Genomic DNA, 26,458 nt, shown 5'->3' on the forward strand with positions numbered 1-26,458 from the left:
GACTGTATGTGAATCCAGTAGTCAGTAGTAGACTGGCCTTCCTAAAATACTTTCATTCAAGAAAACTAATTACTCTCAGTGCGTTCCTCTCATATGGGTTTTTAGCCAGTTTCAAGACTGCGTCAATTGTGGCTTCCCTTCACTGGGTTGTGGAATCATGCTAATGCTAAAAGCAATTATAGATTGTAAGGATTTAGCATTAGCTATCCACAGTTAAATTTTGCTGCATTTGATTCTGGAAATGAGTGTTGTGGCACACAGCCAAAGTGCAGAGGAGTTTCTAGCTGCACAAAGGGACATTATATCATTAAAAATATTGTGAAGTGAGTAGACATTGTTATTCTCCACTCCCTTTTGTGTATTTGCAAACTGGGGGAAATATTCTAAGATGCAGTTGCTTCAGTGGAAGTACACTGCAATATGTTTTGAGAAGTGTAGGGTCAGTAAGAACAATACCATTTGAGAAGTTGCCACTTGGCAACCAAAGGTGAAATAGAACATGGTCCCTATGGTGGCTACATATCTTTCCCAGCATTCACTCTTTGCCATTATATAAAGTAGCATGCTCAAACACAGGGAGCCTTTTAAAAGTGGTAAGGTTGACCACTGATTTGTGATGCTTGCATTGTTGGAGCACCTGCTATGATCATCAACAGCTATAACAGTATCCTGTATCTCAACAGGACTGGTTAGAGGGAGGTAGTAGTTGGACCCTCAACAAGGAAAAGGGTATCATTAATTCTGTTATGAAAATCACAGATTGGTACTCACTATACAGGGTGAGTCACTAACTATTGCCACCTAGAATAACTCCAAAAGTATGATAGTAGCTGAAATGTTTGTGGGACAAATGTTGCATGGGACAACGGGGGCCATAATATGACACTGGCTTTTTGTTACTAGATGGGGTCACATCAGAGATATGAAGGTCAACTTTGCTTTTTTAAATGGGATGCTATAGTTTGGTACTTATTTTCTGCTAGCAGCTATCGAGACAAATCCAATGATGTGTAAGAGTAAGGTCTTTGAAGGTCAACGAAGGTCAAAAAGGTGGCATGAACATCCATTTACAGAAGGTGTTCAAAGTGATGACCACTAGTATCAATGCAGTGCTGCAATCTTCTTATCATGGATTGAGTGGTATTCCTTATCACATCGGCACTTATCAAAGCACATGCTCTGATGATTCTCTCTTGTATATCGTGCACATAGTAAATATACGGCGTATCCATCTAACATGCCACTGACATTTAAACACCATTCGACGTTTTTGCAATACAACACTAATCGGAACGGTAAGACTAGTATCATCGAATCAAGTGAATGTGAATGATGTATTCCTTTGAAGAACAAGTCGATATGTTTCTCATTTATGGAGAATGCCAACGAAATTCAGTGAAAGCTAGAGACTTATACAATGAAAGATATCCTCAATGTACTCACCCTACACGTCATACATTTAAATATGTGTATGATAAATTGAGAACAACTGAATCTTTAATGCATCAGAAACATATCCATCAAAGGAAAGCTACTAACGATGAAACGGAAACTGGTAGTCTTGCCACTGTGGTTCGAGTTCCTTGTGTTAGTTCACGTCAAATCGCAAAGGAATCTGGCATGAGCCAGAGTAGTGTTGTTCGTGTTATGCACTGCCATAAATATCATCCTTACCATATCAGTCTCCACCAAGAATTAACTGGTACAGATTGTTGCATTGCATTGAATTTGGTGGATGGGCTCAACTTCAGATTCAGAGGGATGACACATTTATTAATTTGATTTTATTTACTGGCAAGGCTACATTCATGAACCATGGAAATGTTAATTTGCATAACATACATTATTGGGCAACTGAAAATCCATGTTGGCTGTGGCAAGTTGCACACCAAAAACCGTGATCGGTGCATGTATGATGTGGGATTCTGGAGGACAGAATTATGGGCCCTTATTTCACTGAAGGAAATCTTAATGGTAGGAAGTACACCACATTCCTGCAAGAAACATTAGGTCTGTTATTGGAAGAAATACCTTTAGGAACAAGGAACAGAATGTGGTATCAACATGATGGATGTCCGATACATTATTTGCTGATGGCTAGAAATGAGTTGCAGAGACAATTCCCAAAACATTGGATTGGATGTGGAGGAGATGTGTCGTGGCCGGCTCGTTTGCCAGACTTGACACCTGTAGATTTTTTCTTGAGGGGATTGATAAAAGACATTGTTTATAAAGATGTACCAACTACACCTGAAGATATGTGAGACAGAATTGTCGGAGCATGTGCTTCGATAAGTGCTGAAGTGTTAAGAAACCACTCAATCCATGATAAGAAGATTGCAGCACTGCATTGACACCAATAGTGATCACTTCAAACACCTTCTGTAAATGGACGTTCATGCCACCTTTGTGACCTTCGTTGACCTTCCAAGACCTTAGGGCTATGCATCATTGGATTCGTCTCAATAGCTGCTATCAGAAAATAAGTACCAAACTATAGTATCCCATAAAAAAAGTTGACCTTCATATCTATGAAGTTGACCTCACTTAGCAAAAAAAAAAAACCAATGTCATATTATGGCCCCTATTGTCTCATGCAACATTTGTCCCACAAGCTTTTCAGATCCTATCATACTTTCGGAGTTATTCTTGGTGGCAATAGTTAGTGACTCACCCTGTATAGAGCAGACACTGAGTTGCAGACAGGCATTACAAAAGGACTGTTAATCATTTAATCTTCCTGACAACAGCCTTCTCCCAAAATAGAAAACACACACACATTCACAGCTCACACGACTACTGCCTCTGGCTAGCTTAGAGACACTGGTCACCATGCTACTCACCACATAGGTATCTATCCTTTCATAACACTTTGGACTTTCCATTGTCTGTATCATTAATTTTTTTTACTTCTGTTGTTGTGGCAGTTGTGCCCTGTAGCACATCAAGCATTTTCCCTTGTAGTGTAGCATCAAATATTAGGGTGACAATCAGCTTTCCAAAGAGCCTATTTGGGTGGTCACTCATTCTCATGTTAATGTGGAAGGAACAGTACAATCAGAAAATGAATGCTGTTATAGATGATGTTTAGGTAACGTTAATTTGGATTTTAAAAGAGTTATTCTGCTGAGGCAGTTATTCATACATTGACTGGCACACCACATTTTTCAGTGATGAAATAACACCAATTGAGATCTTCTGTGAGTTATCCAAGCCATTTGGTTTTGTCAATTCTAATATTCTGTTAGACAAATTAGAATCTTATTGAATACAAATACAGTACACATCTGGATCAATTCTTACACCAGAAAAAGCTTGCCAGTGCCAACTATACAAGGTTATTTGTGTAATTCACAGAATGATGCCACACATGGGTACAAATTAGAGGATGTAAAATATATTTCGTTTTTCTTCAGGTAGGGTGAGTATTACTGTCATGCCATGGAAGCATTGGCAAAAGAAATTGTAAATGACATATTAATGAAAGTTAATAACTGGTTTTGCATGCATGTGGTTACTTTATACTTTCAAAAATTCTGGACAACGAAAAATGACTGCTACTACAGTCTAATGACAGAAAAAGTGTTAACTGCACATCTCTAATATTATACCTGTGGAAGCAAAATGTCTTACTGAGTGGTAAGGCTTTTAAAGGCATATTAAAGTTATTTCTCCCTGACCATTTCTTCTATACTGTAGAGTTAGTTTTTCCTTCTTTGTATGCATATCCATTTGTTATCACATGATTCATCTTATCTTTGTTCACTGTCAAGTATAGAAGGAATTTAGCAGTTGACAATTTTTTATATTCTCCAATCAAGATATCATATTCTGGCCCTATTTCTTTGGCCTTTTATTTTACCATCTAAGAGCAACTTAGTACCAGGATTTTGGATTTTACATAAGGTCACCCAAAGAAATAGGTTTTCTTCTCTTTGCAGCATGTAACAATTTAAGGCCTTTAGTTACGTTTCAGAGAACTCTTTTACGTGCTACTTATTCTGTCATGAGATTCTGAGAAGTCAACAATAGTGGGGCTACCTTATAACCACATAATAATGGTGAACAGGTTGCAAATTTTACAAATCAAATTCTGAGAGCAAGTTTAAAATCTGCACTGCTGAGGACATTCTTATATTTCGTACCAGCATTACAAGTGATTTCTGTTTGACATTTCATCTCCTATCTACTGTGTAGTCTTCAGAGAGCAGTGTATTTTGATATTTAAACTTGCAATCTGTATCTGCAGGACACTACTCCGACTCACGTAGAGTTTCAGCAGGTCACTTTCGAAGTAGGTCACTTTTGCCCATGGGCACAACCTCATTATCATGTATAAACAAAGCAACATTTCTGAAACATAGCAGAAGCTTGCTAATAAACTGTTGCTTGGATGATTCAAAAGCAGCTGTAGGCCTGACAGCAGGCAGTGCAATCTGTTGCAAACAAACATTACTGGTACAAAGTAGTTCATCTGGTCTACAAAGAAATGCTTGCTGTACAAGGATCAGGAAAGCTTACAAGTGAATGTAATAAGGTAGGTTTATTGTAAAACTAATAGAAGTGTACAGCACCTTGCTCTCTCTGTAACCATAATATCCTCCAAAAGTGTTTCGTGACACTGAACCAAGGCCAGAGCTAATATTGACAATGGCAGCTTTCCCAATACCCAGCTGAGCAGATGCATTGTGGCTTGCAGCTTTCCTCAAGAGTGGAACCAGAGCCTGCAACAGTGTCACCAAAAATTTAGAACTAAATGTCATTTAGATTATAATCTATTGTTTGGTAGTTGTTATGCACTCAATGGCCATTTAAAAGGAAAAATACAAACCAAATGAAAGAAATTCCACCTGCAGACTTCTGTAACACACAAATGGCTATAAACACAATCCATCTCTTGTATTATTACAGAAGAGTTTAGGCTTTTCAGTGGTACACTTGTATCGTCAAAGAACAATGCAGTATTTAAAAGCCTTTCATGAAGTACAGGTTGAAAAATGGAGCAAACAAATCACTGAATTTTACATCTACATCATACTTAAGTGCCTGGTAGATGGTTAATTGAACCACCTTTACAATAATTCTCTATTATACCAATGTCGAACACTGCACAGAGAAAATGAACACCTATATCTTTCTGTGCAAGGCCTGATTACCCTTATTTTATTATGATGGTCGCTTCTCCCTACATAGGTTGGAGTCAACAAAACATTTTGCATTTGGAGGAGAAAGTTGATGATTGAAGTTTCATGAGAAGATTCTGCCGCAACGAAAAATGCCTTTGTTTTAATTATTCCACCACAAATGCTGTATCATGTCAGTGACACACTCTCTCCTATTTCTCTATAATACAAAATGTGCAGCTCTTCTTTGAATTTTCTCAGTGTACTCCATTAATCCTATCTGGTAAGGATCCCACATCCCACAGAAATACTTCAAAAGAGGACAGACAAACTTAGCGTACTTTAAAAGACCTGTTGCATATTCTAAGTGTTCTGTCAATAAGACACAGTGTTTGGTTCACCTTCCCAACACTTTCTATCTGTTCTTTCCAATTTAAATCATTCGCTATTGTAATTCCTAGGCATTTAGTTGAATTTATGGCCTTTAGATTTGACTGATTTATCACACAACTAAAATTTAAAAGGTTCTTTTTAGCACTCATGTGGATGAACTCACACTTTTCATTATTTAGAGGCAATTGCCAATTTTTGCACCATACAGTTATCTTTTCAAAATTGTTTTGCAATTTATTTTGATCATCTGATGACTTTACTAGACAATATACAAGACAGCTGCTTAGATTGTCTCCTAAATCATTACACAGATAAGGAACAGCAGGGGGCTTGTAACACTACCTTGGGGAATGCAAGAAATCACTTCTGTTTTACCTGAAGACTTTCTGTCAGTTACTACAAACTGTGACCTCTCTGACAGGAAATCATGAATTCATTCACATAACTGAGGCACACAATTTGACTACAAGCTACTTGTGACGTACAGTGTGAGAAGCTTCTGGAATTCTAGAAATATGGAATCAGTTTGAAATCCCTTCAGCACTCAACACTTCATGTGAGTTAAGAGGTAGTTGTGTTTCACAAAAACAATGTTTTGTAAATCTGTGGGTAGAACATATTGTCAACCCATGACACTCATGTACTGACGAAGTGACTGCTTTCAGGCTGGTAGTGAGACACAGAAGCAAGGAATGGTTATAAACATAGACACTCCTGTAGCTCTCATTCAATTAAGGTAATCTTAATTGTGAAGGATGCAGGCATGCAGCTCAGGGGCATCAGATAGTTTAAAATGTTTCTCCTAGAGACATGTACAAATTTATCCTCCCTGCATTAATAGTAGTAGTTCCCCCACATGTGACTTGAATCAATGGATAGATCTAGGGAAATAAGAGTCCAAACTGAAGAAACTGCAAAAAGGTGGGAATTTAAGGAGATGGGACCTGGATAAACTGAAAGAACCAGAGGTTGTAGAGAGTTTCAGGGAGAGCATAAGGGAACAATTGACAGGAATGGGGGAAAGAAATACAGTAGAAGAAGAATGGGTAGCTCTGAGGGATGAAGTAGTGAAGGCAGCAGATGATCAAGTAGGTAAAAAGACGAGGGCTAATAGAAATCCTTGGGTAACAGAATAAATATTGAATTTAATTGATGAAAGGAGAAAATATAAAAATGCAGTAAATGAAGCAGGCAAAAAGGAATACAAACGTCTCAAAAATGAGATCGACAGGAAGTGCAAAATGGCTAAGCAGGGATGGCTTGAGGACAAATGTAAGGATGTAGAGGCTTGTCTCACTAGGGGTAAGATAGATACTGCCTACAGGAAAATTAAAGAGACCTTTGGAGAGAAGAGAACCACTTGTATGAATATCAAGAGCTCAGATGGCAACCCAGTTCTAAGCAAAGAAGGGAAGGCAGAAAGGTGGGAGGAGAATATAGAGGGTTTATACAAGGGCAATGTACTTGAGGACAATATTATGGAAATGGAAGAGGATGTAGATGAAGATGAAATGGGAGATAAGATACTGCGTGAAGAGTTTGACAGAGCACTGAAAGACCTGAGTCGAAACAAGGCCCCGGGAGTAGACAACATTCCATTAGAACTACTGATGGCCTTGGGAGAGCCAGTCATGCCAAATTCTACCATCTGGTGAGCAAGATGTATGAGACAGGCGAAATACCCACAGACTTCAAGAAGAATATAATAATTCCAATCCCAAAGAAAGCAGGTGTCGACAGATGTGAAAATTACTGAACTATCAGTTTAATAAGTCACAGCTGCAAAATACTAACGCGAATTCTTTACAGACGAATGGAAAAACTGGTAGAAGCGGACCTCAGGGAAGATCAGTTTGGATTCCGTAGAAATGTTGGAACATGTGAGGCAATACTAACCTTACGACTTATCTTAGAAGAAAGATTAAGAAAAGACAAACCTACGTTTCTAGCATTTGTATACTTAGAGAAAGCTTTTGACAACGTTAACTGGAATACTCTCTTTCAAATTCTGATGGTGGCAGGGGTAAAATACAGGGAGCGAAAGGCTATTTACAATTTGTACAGAAACCAGATGGCAGTTATAAGAGTCGAGGGGCATGAAAGGGAAGCAGTGGTTGGGAAAGGAGTGAGACAGGGTTGTAGCCTCTCCCCGATGTTATTCAATCTGTATATTGAGCAAGCAGTAGAGGAAACAAAAGAAAAATTCGGGGTAGGTATTAAAATTCATGGAGAAGAAGTAAAAACTTTGAGGTTCGCCGATGACATTGTAATTCTGTCAGAGACAGCAAAGGACTTGGAAGAGCAGTTGAACGGAATGGACAGTGACTTGAAAGGAGGATATAAGATGAACATCAACAAAAGCAAAACGAGGAAAATGGAATGTAGTCAAATTAAATCGGGTGATGCTGAGGGGATTAGATTAGGAAATGAGACACTTAAAGTAGTAAAGGAGTTTTGCTATTTAGGGAGTAAAATAACTGATGATAGTCGAAGTAGAGAGGATATAAAATGTAGACTGGCAATGGCAAGGAAATCGTTTCTGAAGAAGAGAAATTTGTTAACATCGAGTATAGATTTAAGATTGACTAGAAGAAGAGATCGGTTCGTAGGACATGTTTTGAGGCATCAAGGGATCACAAATTTAGCATTGGAGGGCAGCGTGGAGGGTAAAAATCGTAGAGGGAGACCAAGAGATGAATACACTAAGCAGATTCAGAAGGATGTAGGTTGCAGTAGGTACTGGGAGATGAAGAAGCTTGCACAGGATAGAGTAGAATGGAGAGCTGCATCAAACCAGTCTCAGGACTGAAGACCACAACAACAACAACAACAACAACAACAACAACAACATAAATAATTTTAAACAAAAATTGTTTGCACAACAAAGTGCTGTTTTGTTTTCTTCCTTGCAGTCAGTCTCAACAGAAAACAGGAAGTTGTATGTATTGCTTATTGGCTTAAGACTGGAATATTACTATGCAATCTAATTGTATGAATCTTTGTAATCCTACATGTTCACAGATTAAAACCATGCAAAATACTGTCAATGAAGCTACAATCCTCACATATCCAACAGCCAGAGAGGTCTTTCTCACACACCATATACCAATGATCCCATCTGATTTACTCATTCATTTCAAGCAACTTCAATTCCAATCAAGATCTCATTTGCAATAACAATAAACAAGGCTCAAGGCTAGAGAGAGGGGAGATGAGGCGATGGACAGAGAGGAGGAGGAGGGGGGGGGGAGGGGAGGAGTAATGGACATAGACAGGGTAAAGGAGCAGGAAGAGAAAGGGAGGAGGTGGTGAACAGAGACAGGGGGAGAAGGAGATTGGGAAGAGGTTAGCATCTATATCTAATTCCCAAACATGTTTAGCAATTGCATAGTATTACCAGGTTTGATAGTTGAGTATAAAAAACCTTGTCTTGGAGTCAATTTTAAAGCATTTTTATTATTTTTCAAAATCATAAAATAAATAGAAATTCTGGTAGAAAATCACAAAAACAAGGTAGACTGACAATCCCTTTTGATTAACTTAGAGATTAGGCATGTCAACATAATATTTGACATGTACCAGGTGCTATCCAAAATTTTTGGGACTGGTGCTGCCATCTGTTGAAAACCTTACCTTTGGACTAATGGTCACCATTATCCTCAAAGTAGTTCCTATCTGTACATACATACCGATCCCAACACTTCTGCCACTGATCAAACATTTTCTGGAAGTCCTGTTCTTTGAGGGTGTTTATCACCGCCAGCAATGCTTCTTGAATCCTCTCTCGAGTGTTGAACCGACAGCCTTGCAACTTGAGTTTCAGTTTTGGGAATAGCGTGAAGTCGCAAGGTGCCAAATCTGGCAAGTATGGTGGGTGGGGTACAACTGCCAAGTTGTTTTTTGCCAAAAAGATCCTGGTGAGCAAGGACGTGTGACAGGGCGCACTGTTGTGATGCAGCAGCCAGTTTCCTTGATGCCAAAGTTTGGGCCGTCATTGCCGCACGTTTCCACGGAGCCGTCGCAAAATGTCACAGTAGTACGCGGAATTCACTGTTTGGTTGGGTGGGATGAATTCTTTGTGCACAATTCCCTTGGTATCAAAGAAAACAATGATCATGCTCTTCACTTTTCTCTTCACCTGTCTCGCTTTTTTGGGTCTTTGAGAGCCTGCACTCTTCCACTGCGATGATTGTTGCTTTGTCTCGGGTCATAACCATAAATCCAGCTCTTGCTGCCAGTGATAACCCATGACAAGGTCAGATGCGGTCTGACGAATGTCCGTGCACACTTCAACACACTGTGCCTTCTGATCGGCAGTTAAGATCCTTGGCATAAATTTTGTGGCGACATGATGCGTGCCCAATTCATCAATCAACAGTCATTGACATGTTCCATAACCAATACCCATTTCATTCACATGACTTGAATGGTTCAATGTCAATCCGCACGAACGAATTGTTGAAGTTTGGCAACAATGTCTGGTGTTGTGCGGCTAATGGGCCTTCCAGTGTGAGCATCATCTTCGACATCTGTACTGCCTGCCCTGAACTGAGCATGCTACTCAAAAACACACGTACAGCTCATGCTCTGCCCCCAAACACTTGTTTAATCATTGCAAGGGTCTCTGTAGCACTTTTCCTGAGATTCACACTGAATTTGATACACACGCACTGTTCTGTTCATGGATCCATTGTAAAATTGCCACACACCAAACACAGAGTATTACAGAAATCACAGTGGACACGCAACACGTCCTCCCAGCTAAATGCCACTCCGCACACTTACTCATCAGATATGCAGCTCTCACCACCTAGTGGTGCAAAGATCTACTACTCCTACTTTCCAGACGGCAGCACCAGACCCAAAAAGTTTGGATTCCACCTCATAAAATCATGAAGCTGTGCCAATTTTTAACTCTGAAAATGTAATACTTCAAGGTACGGTATGTTATAATTATGCAAATTTGGAGGAGAAAGTCTATAACCAGCTCTATTTAAAAAGTTACAGTATTTATGTTTATTTAAGTAGTTGCTTCACATTAATCCATCTTCTCTGAAAACCTCCGTAACCATGGAAAATTTGACAACTGTTTAAGATTACAATTATGAAAGTTATGACTGACTTTTTTATTATGAGAGGGGGCTTTCTTAGCACTTGTGAGCATTGCTCAGAACACTCTGGAGCAGCCAGTCAATAGTATTTGGCGGAGATAACATGCGTTAACTATTAGTCTTTGTGAGGAGCATGTGTAAGTCAGTCATTCATGATAAGAATCTACATCGTGAGCCTCATACGGTTGCATTACAGATACAATGTCTCGGATGATAAAATTTTAGTTTTTTTAAGTTTGAAATAATTGACTGTTTGAATTATGTTTAAAAGAAACTCAGAGTAACTTCTATATAAGTGCATCTTGAATTTTGTATTTCGATTAAGCTTTTGTGTGCCAACTGTATGGTATAACATGTAGCAAGCAGAATATTACCAGAGCTTTCCATATTGAAAGTAGGTCCTTTACACATAATTCCACTCACCACATGGAACATTTCAAATTAGAAAATCTATTTCAGTTGCACATTCCATCTCTAACAACTCCATAGGGCAAGCTATAAGTATTACTAGTAAGTTGCAACAAAAAATCCCATATGGGGACAATGTGAACGGACTTCGCATTGAAATCTCTTCCTCACTATTCTGTCACACTTTCTGATGGACCAAAGTGGAGAGTCACAGTCATGAAAAAGAGTTGTTGCAGTCTCAAGAACAGACCAGTGATGAATGATTAATTTTATGGTAATATGTTATTGTGTTTATGTTTGTATGTTTTTGGCTAGCAGGTACATAAAGAGACAGGATTAGTGGCATAAATGTAGATGAGAGATAGCAACAGGAGAATGGAAAATCCTTGGCTGACAGTCATCACCTACAGTTGAGAAGCTGGCCACTTGAATGGCCAATGACAGCCATCCACAAAAAAGAGAACTATAATTAAAAAGGGTTAAAAACATCATTCTTGTGTTGACTGAAAATAGTTCCATAGCATATTTTCTTTAAGGTCTTAGTAGCAGTGAATTGGGTCATTGAACCTGAAATGACAATATCTTTTTTGCATTGACATACTAAGTCTGCTCAGATGGAAGCCACTAACATCTGGAGGGTGACTCAACTGAAGAGAGTTCTTTTAAGTTGAACTAAATCAGTGATGGACTCCAGTCTGTTGAAGAATTTAAGTTCCTGTTTAATGGAGTTCTGATCAGGGGCAGGTCACAGTTAAGATTTTGTAAGAGTAAAGTAACCAAATTTGAATATAATTCTAGCTTCAAAATCCATGACTACAAAAGGAACAGGCTGAAACAATCTTTCATGATTTGGAATGCTTACTGTTTTGTGCACAACTCAATTCTGAATCTTGGAGTAGATCAAAGAGAGATTTATGGGCATTCTGTGCAGGTTAGTTTGGCATTTCAGAATATTGTTTACAAAAAGGGCTGTTTGCTTGTCATATGATGCAGGCTGGTGTGAGTACCCTTGAGATTAATAGTATCAAATGCTCTACAGAAAAATGGCTATTTTTAGCAACTGAACATATTAAGCAGCTGGCTGAATGATCAGATTCCTTCCATAGATGCCAATGTTTTGACTAGGTCAATTTCTATAAAGAAAAGGAACTACTGAAAACCCCAGAAGGTGGTTTTAGTCACTTGGTATTGATGCTGGATTGAGTTTCCACAATATCTATATACAAATGAGTGGGATAAATCAGACAGACAGAAGCCAGTGCCTGAAGGTGAGATTTGAAAAATAAATTAAGGGACAGGGCAAAGGTGGTGGTGGTAATTACAGACATTTTGTCTGTTTGTTAGAATAGATCAAGCGGTAGAATTAAGGGTAGAAGGGGGACTCGCTTTCAGCAAATGTATGGTGCAACTGAGAATAAAGGTCTGTACTTCATAATTACAACAACAAAAGCTTTGTCTAACTGTTTCTTACTTCCATAGCTGTTTCCCCCTGCAGAAATATAGCAGGCACTTCACCACTCTTAATTAAAAAGGATACACAAATATATGTGTATTCTACAGACAGACCCATTTGTAACAGGCTGGTTTTACTTGAGAGAGAGTGAGAACAAAAGAGCTGAGAAATATTCATTGCAGTCAAATGATAACTGGAAGAATGTATTGGGAAGAAGGAAAGATGAAGTAATAAAAAGTAAAACAAACAGAAAGAAAGGAACAGATGAAGGGAAGCATTTTTTAAAGGAAGAAGAAAAAGTTTATATGTAATTCTAACTACAAAGGGAGTTATTGTAGAATGTAACATCTCTGATTACTGAGCGGGTTTGATCTTTGCCTTACAGCTATGCGGAGAAACAAAAGCACAAGCTTGATGTAAAAGTATTGAGAGATGTATACTCAAAGTTAAAATAATATTTCAAGGAGACATATTGGGGGTAAATCAAGTGCAATAAATGCATAAGTGTTGCATCTAAAAAAAGGCTGGTAGCTAGCATGATCATATACATATTGCTTTTGTTGTAGAAATAGTCAGGAAATACTAATGTAGTGTATAATTTTGTTTTTCGAGTACTCACTGAAGTCAAGCACCCATAGTAGAGCTTTCATAATTAAACATCATTCAGTACTATCCAATAGACTTATACCTATGATAACCACAGAAACAAAGCAGTATCTTTAATTGAGGGCATTCCAGTAGGGGATTTGTAACTAACATTTCTAGATCATTAGCGATGAGGCACACAAGGAACTAGGAAGGTGTTACAACGTTCTGGATTTACACATTCTGGCAAAAATATGTAAAGACAGTGAAGTTGGTGGGAGGAAGGGGGGAATGACAATGTAATTTTTGGCTATAATGTACAGTGCAAAATATGTCCATTCATTCACTGCACAAGTAAACTAACAACCAACATTAAATTTCACAGTTTAATTTTGTACAAACAACCTTTTTGCCATCACTTAGCTGAAACAAGTATAAAGTTGTATGTCCCTGGTACTACTAAGCTTTTGTAGAAACTAATGATGAGCATAGTCATGTAGAGATAATTATGGTGAAAAACTAGTTCTGTAGTTACAGAATACATATCACTACAATACTGTGTCATAAATACTAACTAGACCATTTATGCTAAGATTGTCCACCAGATATAAAAAAAAAGTTTCTTACCTGGGTCAACAAGATGGGAGCAATTGTGTTGGTTTTATATATTTCAGCAAGTTCTTCTGCTTTAAGATCTGCTAGTTTAGCAGTCTTGTTTCCACTTACTCCAGCATTATTTATTAACAGATTTAGGCCTTCATCACCAACAATTCCTTCAACATCTTTTGCAAACACTCCTAGGCTGGAAAAATCTGTAACATCTGAAATTACAAGAACATATTAACTATTTGACAGCAACACGTTTGCAGTACATATTTTAATAAGAGTTTTTTCAATTTCAATTATTGTCAGAAAAACAGAATTTGAAAGCTTTTTTTTACGTTATCGTTATTAGTTTGATATTAATGTACTTTAATTAGGAGACAAATCAGATTCAAAGCTGAAAATTTCAGCATTAGCTTCTTTAGCTCACAATTGAGCAAAGGTAAACTATTTACAAGTTGGGCATTAGGGGAGCATCCAATTCCAGCTGACTGCTTTGACCTGTGAAATTATAATTATGGCAGAAACACCTACTTCCAACATATATAAAATGTTGACGATGTCATCACTACATGCACATGACAACAAATGCGAACAAAAATAAAACTGGCACAAGAACTTCTCACTCCAAAAATAAAATGAAACTAATGGGGCAACTGCGGGAAAAAGGGGATTAAGGGCAGAGACAAGCTAAATATATAACAATGCAAAAGACTGCACCATTCCAAAACAAATATTATCAATAATAAAAAAAAAGTCAAGTTACCACATAATGCTACAGTCGCAAAACCAACAGGAATCGTACACTTCACTCGACCTATATAGCTCAAACAAAGCCCACAATACGAAAAAATGACACCCTCAACTATGAAGAACAGAATCAGACATTTCCCTTGATCTATATAGCTCTCGATACCTCTTGGCAAACCACAAATACAAAAACTACCAATTTTGCACACTTACATAACTCACAAAACAACACTGAAACCTAAGCCCCAACAACACAGAAACCCAAAAATCCCCATATTCATGAGATCAATTAAAACACAACCAACATATCATAAATGAAAAACAGACAAAACATCACAATTACTATAGAACAAAACCAAAGCAAACAAACAAACAAACAAACAAACACACACACACACACACACACACACACACACACACACACACACACACACAATGACAAACACCAAACTAATCAGACCTAACAAAAAAAACCTCACTGAAAACAAAGCAAATGATTCCAAATCCATGTTACAGCAATGACTATCCAGACTCAAATAAACTCACGTTACCACAGTGATAACCAAAATTTAAATGAACCCAATACCACACACTAAACTCAGCACAACATCCGACACTAGAGAGTGCCATCAAATACAACAACACAACATCTACAAACACAAATCAACTCAGAAATACCATGCCACGTGACGTCACACACTACACTGTCATTACACAATGGGTCAAAACAGACAGGTGGAATCAGATGCTTACAATGACACACAAGCTGCTGCCCACGATCATCATGATAAATTGCAGTAGCCACCAGAAAGATCGCGGGAGGCACACATCGGCACGGCGCATCCCGGACAGTAGTTGCCGCAAGTAAAGTCCCGTCCACCAGAGGGCACGCGAGAATTCGGCTGTGCCCTCTGCCAGTGGAACAAGAACAACTCAGGCAGCACAGGCCGTGCCCAGTCAGTTTTACATCGGGCATGCCTAGCAGACAGTTCCCGGTCTACACTATGTGAAGTGCAATGGACAACGTGAATCGTGTTAATACATAAATCAATACACATTAGCAACTATGTACTGGTATAAGAAAAAACTGATACATGCTTGAAGATCGACAGCTCACTCTTTACACAGACCACAAACTGCTGATATGCATTTTCCACCCGGAATTTGAGAAAACATATCATACCAGCTACAACATCAAGACTATACAGCTCAATTTACTACCGATGTCAGGTGTATTAATGGTGTACAGAGTATACCAGCATATGTCCTTTCTAACAATGAAGTGTGTTAATGGTGCATGGAGTATACGAGCACATGTCCTTTCTGACAATGAGGTCACGGCAAAATAATCAAATTCTGAATAACTTTCAAGTGCATAGGAGGATGATGAAGAATTAAAGTTACTCTTTTCTTCTTTATCCTGCATGCAACTTCTGCACATAAGCATACCAGACTCAAACTCAAGACTATATTTCAATGTCTCAATACCCACTGGACATCTGTTTATTACCACAGAGTTGTGACATCAGGCCATTTCTTCACTTCACAATCTCTCATATCCAGGACTTAAAATGACAATATATTGCTTGGCCGAATACAGAAAAGGACTGCTTGAATTATATCTGGCAGTGAGATGCTTGCCAGTTGAAATAGCATATAACCTCCCCTCCCTCCCCCCCCCCCCTCCCTATTAGGAAACTTTTGTTCTGCCAAACAAATAATTTGAGCGTGTCTACATATATACTGTTGGACCACTTCCACCATCAAAGACCTGTGCATAAATGATGTGACATTTAAGTTGATCGAGCCCCCATATGATGAGCCCTTTCAAGTTCTCTGTGAAAAAATAATTGATAACAAGACATAAGTTTTGACTACCATGATCTCAATTAATGGGTTAAAACCAGCTTTCACTGCAGTGGAAATGTATGCCCAGGAAACTAAGAAGGTCAGACATTACACATAAGTAGCACCCGGGCAGTCTGACTGTGCTCCACTAGCGATTCATTTTAACCCCAAATACTATTGATATGTGCAGTTGTGTTTAGGATTCAGGCAAGGTCAAAACTTCTTGGTTGATATAAAGGCTCTCTCTCATTATCAAATTTATTTGGTGACAAATAAAATTTCATTGCTATGGCTTTTCCTCTATTGATTGTGAATGTTAATTATAATTTCTGATATAAAGTAATGTTGTAAACCCAGCAAATGGTAACCTTTCTTTGTCTCTTGAGTTTATGAAACTTGAGGTGATTATGCAGTCAAAGTCTCGAATTGAAAACTTGTCTACTGTAGGGACTTGTGTTGGCTGCATCTGGTAGTAGCTGAAGGAGGTTGTTCAGGGGATACTGCCTCTGTTTCTAGTTAGCAGTCTACTTGTCTGATTCACATTTTTGCTTTTGTTCTTCAAAATGCTGTCAGTCATTCTGTGTGAGCTGATGCCAACCTGGACAAACAGGAGTAATATTCTACCAGTTATCAGTGTTGATGTGGCACTTCTTCTCACTAGACTTCAGAGTATTCTTGTGACATTTCTACTGGCCCCCATTTCCTTCTGCCATTCCCGAGGGCATGCAGCTTTACTGTATGGTTAAATGATGATGGCGTCCTCTTGGGTAAAATATTCTGGAGGTAATATAATCCCCCATTCGGATCTCCGGGCAGGGACTACTCAGGAGGCCGTCGTTATCAGGAGAATGAAAACTGGCATTCTACGGATCGGAGCGTGGAATGTCAGATCCCTTAATCGGGCAGGTAGCTTAGAAAATTTAAAAAGGGAAATGGATAGGTTAAAGTTAGATGTAGTGGGAATTAGTGAAGTTCGGTGGCAGGAGGAACAAGACTTTTGGTCAAGTGAATACAGGGTTATAAATACAAAATCAAATAGGGGTAATGCAGGAATAGGTTTAATAATGAATAAAAAAAATAGGAGTGCGGGTAAGCTACTACAAACAGCATAGTGAACGCCTTATTGTGGCCAAGATAGACACGAAGCCCATGCCTACTACAGTAGTACAAGTTTATATGCCAACTAGCTCTGCAGATGACGAAGAAATTGAAGAAATGTATGATGAAATAAAAGAAATTATTCAGATAGTGAAGGGAGACGAAAATTTAATAGTCATGGGTGACTGGAATTCGATAGTAGGAAAAGGGAGAGAAGGAAACGTAGTAGGTGAATATGGATTGGGAGTAAGAAATGAAAGAGGAAGCCGCCTGGTAGAATTTTGCACAGAGCATAACTTAATCATAGCTAACACTTGGTTCAAGAATCATGAAAGAAGGTTGTATACATGGAAGAAGCCTGGAGATACTAGAAGGTATCAGATAGATTATATAATGGTAAGACAGAGATTTAGGAACCAGGTTTTAAATTGTAAGACATTTCCAGGGGCAGATGTGGACTCTGACCACAATCTATTTGTTATGAACTGTAGATTAAAACTGAAGAAACTGCAAAAAGGTGGAAATTTAAGGAGATGGGACCTGGATAAACTGACTAAACCCAGAGGTTGGGCAGAGTTTCAGGGAGAGCATAAGGGAACAATTGTGTTTCTACACAGTAGAAGAGGAATGGGTACCTTTGAGGGATGACGTAGTGAAGGCAGTAGAGGATCAAGTAGGTGCAAAAAGCTATTTAGGAAAGAAAGGGTACAACTCTACTGTCAAGTTTATAAAGGTATTTCATTTTTTAGACGCAGTCCTTACAGTGACAGGTGGAAAGTTTGTTGGCCAGACCAGTATAGTGACCCACTTATAAGATATTCTCATGAAAGTTATGGAATTGTGATTCATTGAAATGTATTCAACAAATTCAGGAAAACATATTTTCACAGCATTGCCAGAAGACGCAGAAAGTTTTTGCTACTTGTGATAGAAGTCAAAGGGTAAAGATTAGCATCAAAATTGGTAGAGGTTATTTGCAAAGTGTAATACCATATAAGCAAATGCACTTATTAGACATTGACTTGTTTGGCAAATTTCAAGAGCTATCAGTAGTTTTCAATATATATTTGTCATGGTAGATTTACTCTCTAAACACATAAATCTTTACCCTCTGAAGAAAGCAACTAGCAAGAAAATCAGCTTTAAAATCGCAAAAGACTATTTTCACACAGTAGGCCTAACTAAAGCAATTTTATCTGATAATGGAAGTCAGTTCACATCGAAAGTATGGATACAATTTGTTGAAGGCTACAACCTAAAACATACACTTATTTCCTCTTACTCACCAAGTTGTAAACAACTGAACAATACATGAGAGAAATAAACCATTTATATAGAACCTATTGCAGTAAGAATCATTCAAATTGGTTCGACTATATCACTAGTTTTGAAGATGTACTTAAGCGGAGGTTTACTATCTTTTGGTTCAAAAAATCGATTTTTTTTAACTTGCATTTTTGGATCCATAAAAGTGTTTAGAATCCACCCCTGAAACGGTTTTTCTGAATACGGAACGGAAATGTTTGTTATTCACGGTTGAACAACAAAATGCACCTGCCTGAAATCGGCCTTTTTCACACACCAGTTTTTCTTTCTTTCGGAGGACGAGTTATTGTACCGGTGCTTGGGAGGAAATACACAAAATTCAAATGAAAGTTTGAACGCATGTGTTTGGAAGTTAACCCCCAAGTATTTGCATTCTGGTGCGAAGACTGTGGAGATTGCGAATTTCCTGGCAGTGAGCAGCTTCAATGAAGAGTATTCAACAATTCTGAAGACCATGACAACAATGGACGTCACCCTATGACTGCATTCAACGCAGTTTGCCAAGCATTCAGACGACCACCGGAGTGCATATTGACAAGAAAATGAACTGGTCTTCACATATTATTGATCTCTGTAAGAGGCTTAGCTCTGCTACCTATGCTTTACGTGTTGTCACTACATGTGTTGAACCTAACACTGCAAAAGTGGCATACTATGGCTGTTTTCATTCTCTCATTGAGTACAGAATTATTTTTTGGGGCAACCAGCCATTAGCCAGGAAAGTCTTCATTGCACAGAAGCGAGCTTTAAGAATTATATGTGGATTGCGCCCAAGAGACTCGTGTAGAAATAGTTTTCGTAAACTTAAGATATACACAACTACATGTCAATATATTTTTTCTCTCATGTGTTTTGTTTGTAAAAATATAGAGATATTTCAACCAAACAGTAGTTATCATGAGCATAACACATGGAGGAAGAATGACATACACAGCGAGCTCAGAAATTTGAGCTTGGCGCAAAAGGGTGTCCACTACACTGGAGCAAAACTCTCCAATGCTCTTCCTCCTGAAATAAAGACAAGGATTCATAACAAGTGTAAGTTCAAGAAAGCACTAAAAATATTTCTGCTAGAAAAAGCTTTTTACAGTCTAGATGAATTTTTAACTAAATAAAATGTAATATTTTAATATTGTACCATATAATACAAGTTGACATAATGCCACTAAGAATGTTACTTAACCTGAGCTCTGTATCTGTGTGTGCTCTGTATCAGTTTTCTGTAGTGTTTTAATGATTCTAAGAAAATATGTATTTTCTTTTCCTGTATTGCTGCCCAAAGAATTTACTGTATTAATCTTTATATAATTATGTACTCAAATTTCTGTATATGCTATAAGATTATCAGATGTATTTGTAAAACACTGACTCATTCCACGTCCTTGTGTATCCAACACAGTTGGACCTAAGGAACACAAAATAAAATAAATCAAATCAAATCATTCAAGCGGCGGAAAAGCACTTGTCACTGGCCGTACGAGCGGGTCTGGAGCAGCGCAGAATGGCCCAGAGCGAGCAGAACGCCCTCTATGATGAAGAGGAAGGACTAGTTTATGGAACCGGAATAGCAGATTGAACGTAAGTTGCATAATACTGCATTTATATGTAGTCAAAACTTCAAATGAGTTTTTTCTCGAAATGACTTTTTTTATCGCGCGCTATGGTAACTCCAAATCTACTGAACCAACTGCCATGATTCTTTGTTTCTGAAGAACCTAACTAAATTGTCTAGAAGTTGTACCATTTTTATTCCGGTCCATCAACTATAAATATTTTTACTTGGGCGACGAAGTCGAAAAATAGATGAAGAAAACCCTATTTTTTTCAAATGGCCGCTATTTTGTTTCTTGTGGTCCAAATAACTTAAGCGAGGTACAACTCCTAAAGCATCTCATATACTTCACTAACGTCAACTCAATTTTGATTTCAGACGAGACAGCTGACCTGTGACATACCGCGCGTGGAATCGAAATTTTGTTTCTTTCCAACGGCACTTCCGCCTTTGTTCTTCGACATTTCCAGTCGGAAAAATTCCAGTTTGTAGAGCAAATATCAATAAACATTTTGACCAAATTTGACATTGATATCTATAACACATCCCGAGAAAAAAATTCTCAAAGAACATGCTTCCTTCGGGCCAAAGATAGTAAACCTCCCCTTAAGTGGTTACAACATACCACAACTGGATTCTCACCATACAAAATTTTATGTTACAATAAATCTGCTCATTTAATTAGTAAACTCACTGAATTCCCAGCATGCAGAAGTATTTATGCCACTGAGAGAGAGGACATTGTGAGAGAAACTGCAAATCAGCATTACAACAAGAGGAAGCAGAAACTTGATAGGAAAATAAAACCCACACATTGTCAAATTGGAGATTTAGTCCTAGCAAAAAGTTGTTCAGTACTACTGAATCCACAGACCTGTTATGGTTTACTCAGGGGGCTGGATTCTCACTTTCTGTTCACCAATGACTATGCACTTTGTATAAACTATAAACTGTTTTTGTGAGCGGTGTTCTATAAATGTGTCACATGCGTGGTGACAAGGCTGATTGAATTCACAATGCTACAAGATGGATGCAACAATACTACAGTTCCTGAAATCTCAAGAAAAGGGCACTATCAACAAAAGGCCTTGTTGCAACAATAGTTTGAAGCTCAAGAATAGTGACATAAGCAGCTGATGGCCACGCAAAAACAACAGTTAGTAGTGTTGACAGCTACGTGTTTGACAACACCTGCAGTTCCACTGTTTCCATTATTTCAGGATGACATTGATGGCTGTGAAATGCAACTATGTTAAGTACACAATCATTTTGCCACTTTTAAAAGTAAATGCTTCTGACATTCATATATTGTTCTTTTTGTATGGGTTGTTTCTGGAAGTAATTTGTCTTCTTAGAAAACTAAGCTCTGAGAAGTGCTTTCAGAGCACAAAATGCATACAGTGTTCCAGATCAGAATTCTACTACTGTCATAAATTGTCTTTGATTATTCACTACACACCTGACAAAGTAGTAAGTGCTCAGTCATTACGCTTTTTGGATTTGTCTTTGGCCAAAGTCCTCAGAATTATACAAAGTTTTGAATTTACACAGAAGACTGAATAGCACTGGGAGACACACTCTGAAGTTTCCACAGTGTGCTTACTATGATGGACAAGCAATCAGCTTGACCAGCAAGCAAGCAGGCTACAATTACAGACAGCACTTATGAACAACAGAATTCATGGAAGTGCTTGTTTGCAGAGTGAAACAGACAAACAGCTTCTCTAAAGCACTGTTCACATTCTGATTCTTCCTCAAGAGAACTTAGCATAGTTCAGTGTCGCACACTAACCAAATTCCACTACATTCTTACCCTGGATTTATTTATTTATTTATTTGTGTGTGTGTGTGTGTGTGTGTGTGTGTGTGTGTGTGTGTGTGTGTGTGGCACCCAAGGCATCAGTGTTGATGTTTGAGTTGATCACACAATTGTGTGGACCTATAAGGATTTGTAATTTATTAACTAGTACCCTTCACCAAAGCTAAAGGTTGCACGGAATGGGTGCATAAAACAGAACAGAAAATATTATTCCAGGCAGTGTCTGTTATTGTCAACATTACCAAATTTTTCCTACGACTACCCAACGTTACAAACAAGTCCTGCCAGTTTTCACACAAACAATAGCCCTTGCTGTCTTCACTGTTCTGAACAACACTCCCTGCAATATTAACAGATATCTTGCCAGGATCTGATGGCCTGCCTGGCCCAGAACAACATATAAGCTGGTGTTGAAGTCTGTGAAGATCAACAATATAAGTACATAATAAATCACTTGAGTGCTTACACCTCTAGCTATATGTATTACACTCACTGTTAATGTTCAAACACAACTGCATTCTTTATCATTCTGCTACTTAGTGCTGTACATGAATCAATCCATTCAAAATTTATAGCATAGTCAGTACTAAAGTATCATGCTGCAAGGTCACACAAATGGTATATCTATTAGTCACTATCAAAGAGGGAGGAGAAAAAATATTTGGTCTCAAAGCCTTCAGCACACATGAATTTACAGTTCAGAAATCTGTCTATATACTGTTGGGTGGCATTCCTTTTGGACCATCAATCAACTATGCCAGACATTTACATCCCCTTTCAGCCAGGCTCTGTTGACAGAACCTGTGTATTATATTATAATGAAATTTTATAACATCATCATCTTTTCATTTGGCTGTGCTTTATTTAAATGAATTTAAGTCGTGTGTTATCTATGTTGAAAATCTGTCATTAAAAAAAATTTATGAGACAGTGAAATCAATCCAAACATAATTATATCTGTCAAAACCTACAACAGTCCCAAAAAACTCACATACTTATTATATTACCTTAGCAGTATGGAATGAATTTAAGGATTAACTAATGACATGCATATAATATAGGGAAACATTCCATGTGGGAAAAATATATCTAAAAACAAAGATTCTGTAACTTACCCAACAAAATGGTTGGTATGTTGATAGAGACAAAAAACACACAACACACACACAAATTTCAAGCTTTCGCAACCCACGGTTGCTTCATCAGGAAAGAGGGAAGGAGAGGGAAAGACGAAAGGATGTGGGTTTTAAGTGAGAGGGTAAGGAGTCATTCCAATCCCGGGAGCGGAAAGACTTACCTTGGGGGGAAAAAGGGACAGGTATACACTCGCACACACACACATATCCATCCGCACATATACAGACACAAGCAGACATATAGCGAAAGCTTGAAATTTGTGTTTGTGTTTGTGTGTTTTTTGTCTCTATCAATGTACCAATGATTTCATTTGGTAAGTTACAGAATCTTTGTTTTTAAGGATTAACTAAGATGTTTTCAGTCACAGAAGATGTTTCAGTTAATATTACAAGGCTTAGCAGTAATGCCTAATGTGGCTATTAACAAATGGCATATCCTGAAGAATAGCCAACAGAGAAGTCAAAACATGGACTGTGTAAGAAAAAATTGAAGAGGAACATATGACCTAACATCGTAGGAAATTTTGAGTTGAGGTGCAGATATTTACACACATTTTGAAACAATAATAGATATTAAATTTTAAAAGAGTTTGGTGACCACTTTTTCTGGGCATACGTAAGTTAAGTCTTGATCATGATTCTTTTTTATTACTTTCACATGACCTTCCACAGTTGGCCAATCATCTTTGGACGTCTACTGAAAATGGTCCAGTTCTCATCAGTCACCTGTTGACATGAAACATCAGTGTTAACAGAACATCTGGTGGCAAATGACAAATTGTCAACACCACGCTATCTTAAAAATCTACCAAAGTGGTCACACCCAAGTTCTGTGACACCTTGTAGCATGAGTCGCGGCATTACGATGACATCACATGCTGTTCAATGTACCACTGTCTACTGAATCACACTTATAACACTTTCCTGGCAATAATCATTACATTTCCATCTGAATCCACCCACCCTCGTCACACACTGCTTCCATCACAACTTCATGTTTTTCCTTTTTCTTTCTTGTGCATGAGAATAACTTACCCAATCAAATATTCTCTCAGAAAACTACTCTACTGCCTGCAGCACAATGTCTTCCATCCTTTTCATTCCCCAAACTCACACTTTGTTATCCAGTCCCCCTATAACCACCTAACACTTTCACTCATCCATTTCCCATTCCCCTAATACAATCCGTACTCCAATGGACACCTGCTCCATGTAACTGCACCAGTTCAGAAAAGTATCCCTTTCCCTGGCTAAAACCCAGTCCCATATCCTATTCTTTAAATGCTGCCTAAGTCACAGAACACCCCCCCCCCCCTCCCAAATGACATAATGATAAAAATCCCCTTCTTTGGATTCCATCCCTCTTTTCCCAGAGACCATCGCTTCTACATTTTCTGCCGGTCCCTATCCCTCAAACATCTGGTACTGCAGAAGCACCTCTCCATGCTACAGGCATCTCAGAACCACTTCTACTGCCTCCACAAGATGCTGTTACTATGCAATGCTTACTGCATACATTGCATGGCTGAAACTGAAACCTTTGCACTCCAGCAGCCAGAAACACATTCCAGACAACAACTTCATAAACCATCCAACCTACTGGCATCCTACTCCTACCTTGGGGCACCACTATACATCAAAACCTATCCCCCCCCCCCCCAAGTAACCCCCTCATCAACCCCTTGCAACACCCAGACCCTGCCTAGCTGGTCTTTTCAATTTACCACAGCCTCCAAAACTCCCTTCCAACACTCCACACAATCCAGAAGCCAAGAAAACCAAAGCACTGTCGTTATTTCCCCCAAAAACTTCAGTCCCACTGAAGTTTCAGTCCTATCCAAAGGCCTCACTTTCAGCCCCATACCCACATTTAGCCATGCTGGACTTGTCAAAGATCTACTCTCCTTCTCATGATCCCTGCAGTGGAAACACTTCTTTGCCACCAATCCCTCTAACCATTTGGTTGGCAGAATGAAACTAATCCTAACATTGATCCTTGACTCTCCAAGTTCATACCACTATCCAACCATGACCCTCCCTCTACCTATCCCTCATAACCACTCCATGTCACCTTCCAATAATTCTTTACCTCGAACTTGGCCTCACCATCCTTTCCCAGGTCCCTTCCTAAAAACACTAACCTTCCAGCAGAAGAAAGACCAGCCATACACAATATTAAAGCAGATCCCGACCTAATTGTCCTCCCCACAGACAAAGGCTCCACCACTTTTGTGATCAGTATCAGTGACTAACACGCTCCAGGCCTGCACGAACTGTCTGACTCCTCCATCTACAAGCTCTGTCACTGTGAGCTCATGCCAGAAGTCCAACAAAACCTCAAATCCTTACTGCAATCCACAGGCCCTTCCCAGAACCTCTTCCCTGAGTCCATCTCCCTCCTCACCCCAATGACACCATGTGCATCCATGCTCAAAATTCACCACGAACCCAACAATCCTCGACACCCCATTGTAGCTGGCTATTGTGCTCCAATTGAAAGAATTTCCACTTTATTTGATCAATGGCTCCAACCATTGCTCCAAACCTAGCCTTCCACATCTAACACTACTTCCCCTTCACTGACTCTCCATCAAAGATATTAACCATTTCCTTCACCAGCTCTCTATCAAAGATAGTAACCACTTTTTTCACCAATATTCCATCTACCCAACCATTTACCTCCCTGATTCCTACATATAAACTCCCTCATGTCCATGGCCTTACCGCTACTGAACATTACCTCTCACAGTGTCCTTCACACTCCAAACCCACTACCTCATTCCTTATACACCTTACCAACTCTATCCAGACACAACTATTTTTCCTTTGAGGGGAAGACAAAAAAGCAAGTAAGTACACAGCACACCCACTGGCATCTGCACAGCACTCTCCTACGACTTGTTTAGCACCATTTAGAGGAAAACTACCTAAATTCCCAGAACTTCCCAACCCTTGGTCTGTTTCAGGTTCATTGATTACATCTTCATGATCTCAATGATGCAGGCCAAGACGGCTTATCCTCGAGCTTCCTCAACCCCAGCAACTTCTCTCCCATCTACTTCACCTTGTCCTCCTCAACCAAATGTGCTACCTTCCTGGATGTTGACCTTCACCTCTGATGGTTTCATCCACACCTCTGACCACTTTAAACCCACTAATCACTAATAGCACCTGCATTTTAGCGACAGCCTTCCCTTACACTCCAGAAATTCCCTCCCATATAGCCTGGCCACACGTGGGCTAGATATATGCA

General features: G+C 38.8%; 1 protein-coding gene across 2 annotated transcripts in view; it reads right to left on the reverse strand.

Moving 5' to 3' along the window:
* LOC126249804 (C-factor-like) overlaps positions 1-26,458 on the reverse strand; it is a 60,388-nt gene that overhangs the window by 10,893 nt on the left and 23,037 nt on the right. For both annotated transcript variants that reach the window (XM_049951507.1, XM_049951503.1), the window contains 2 exons: positions 13,701-13,894; positions 4,575-4,724 (listed from right to left, as the gene is read on the reverse strand). In XM_049951507.1, coding sequence (XP_049807464.1) covers positions 4,575-4,724; positions 13,701-13,894 — 344 coding nt within the window. The remainder of the gene's footprint in view (positions 1-4,574; positions 4,725-13,700; positions 13,895-26,458) is intronic.

The sequence above is a fragment of the Schistocerca nitens genome, chromosome 1, assembly GCF_023898315.1.
Source record: "Schistocerca nitens isolate TAMUIC-IGC-003100 chromosome 1, iqSchNite1.1, whole genome shotgun sequence".
In the NCBI taxonomy this organism is placed as follows: domain Eukaryota; kingdom Metazoa; phylum Arthropoda; class Insecta; order Orthoptera; family Acrididae; genus Schistocerca; species Schistocerca nitens.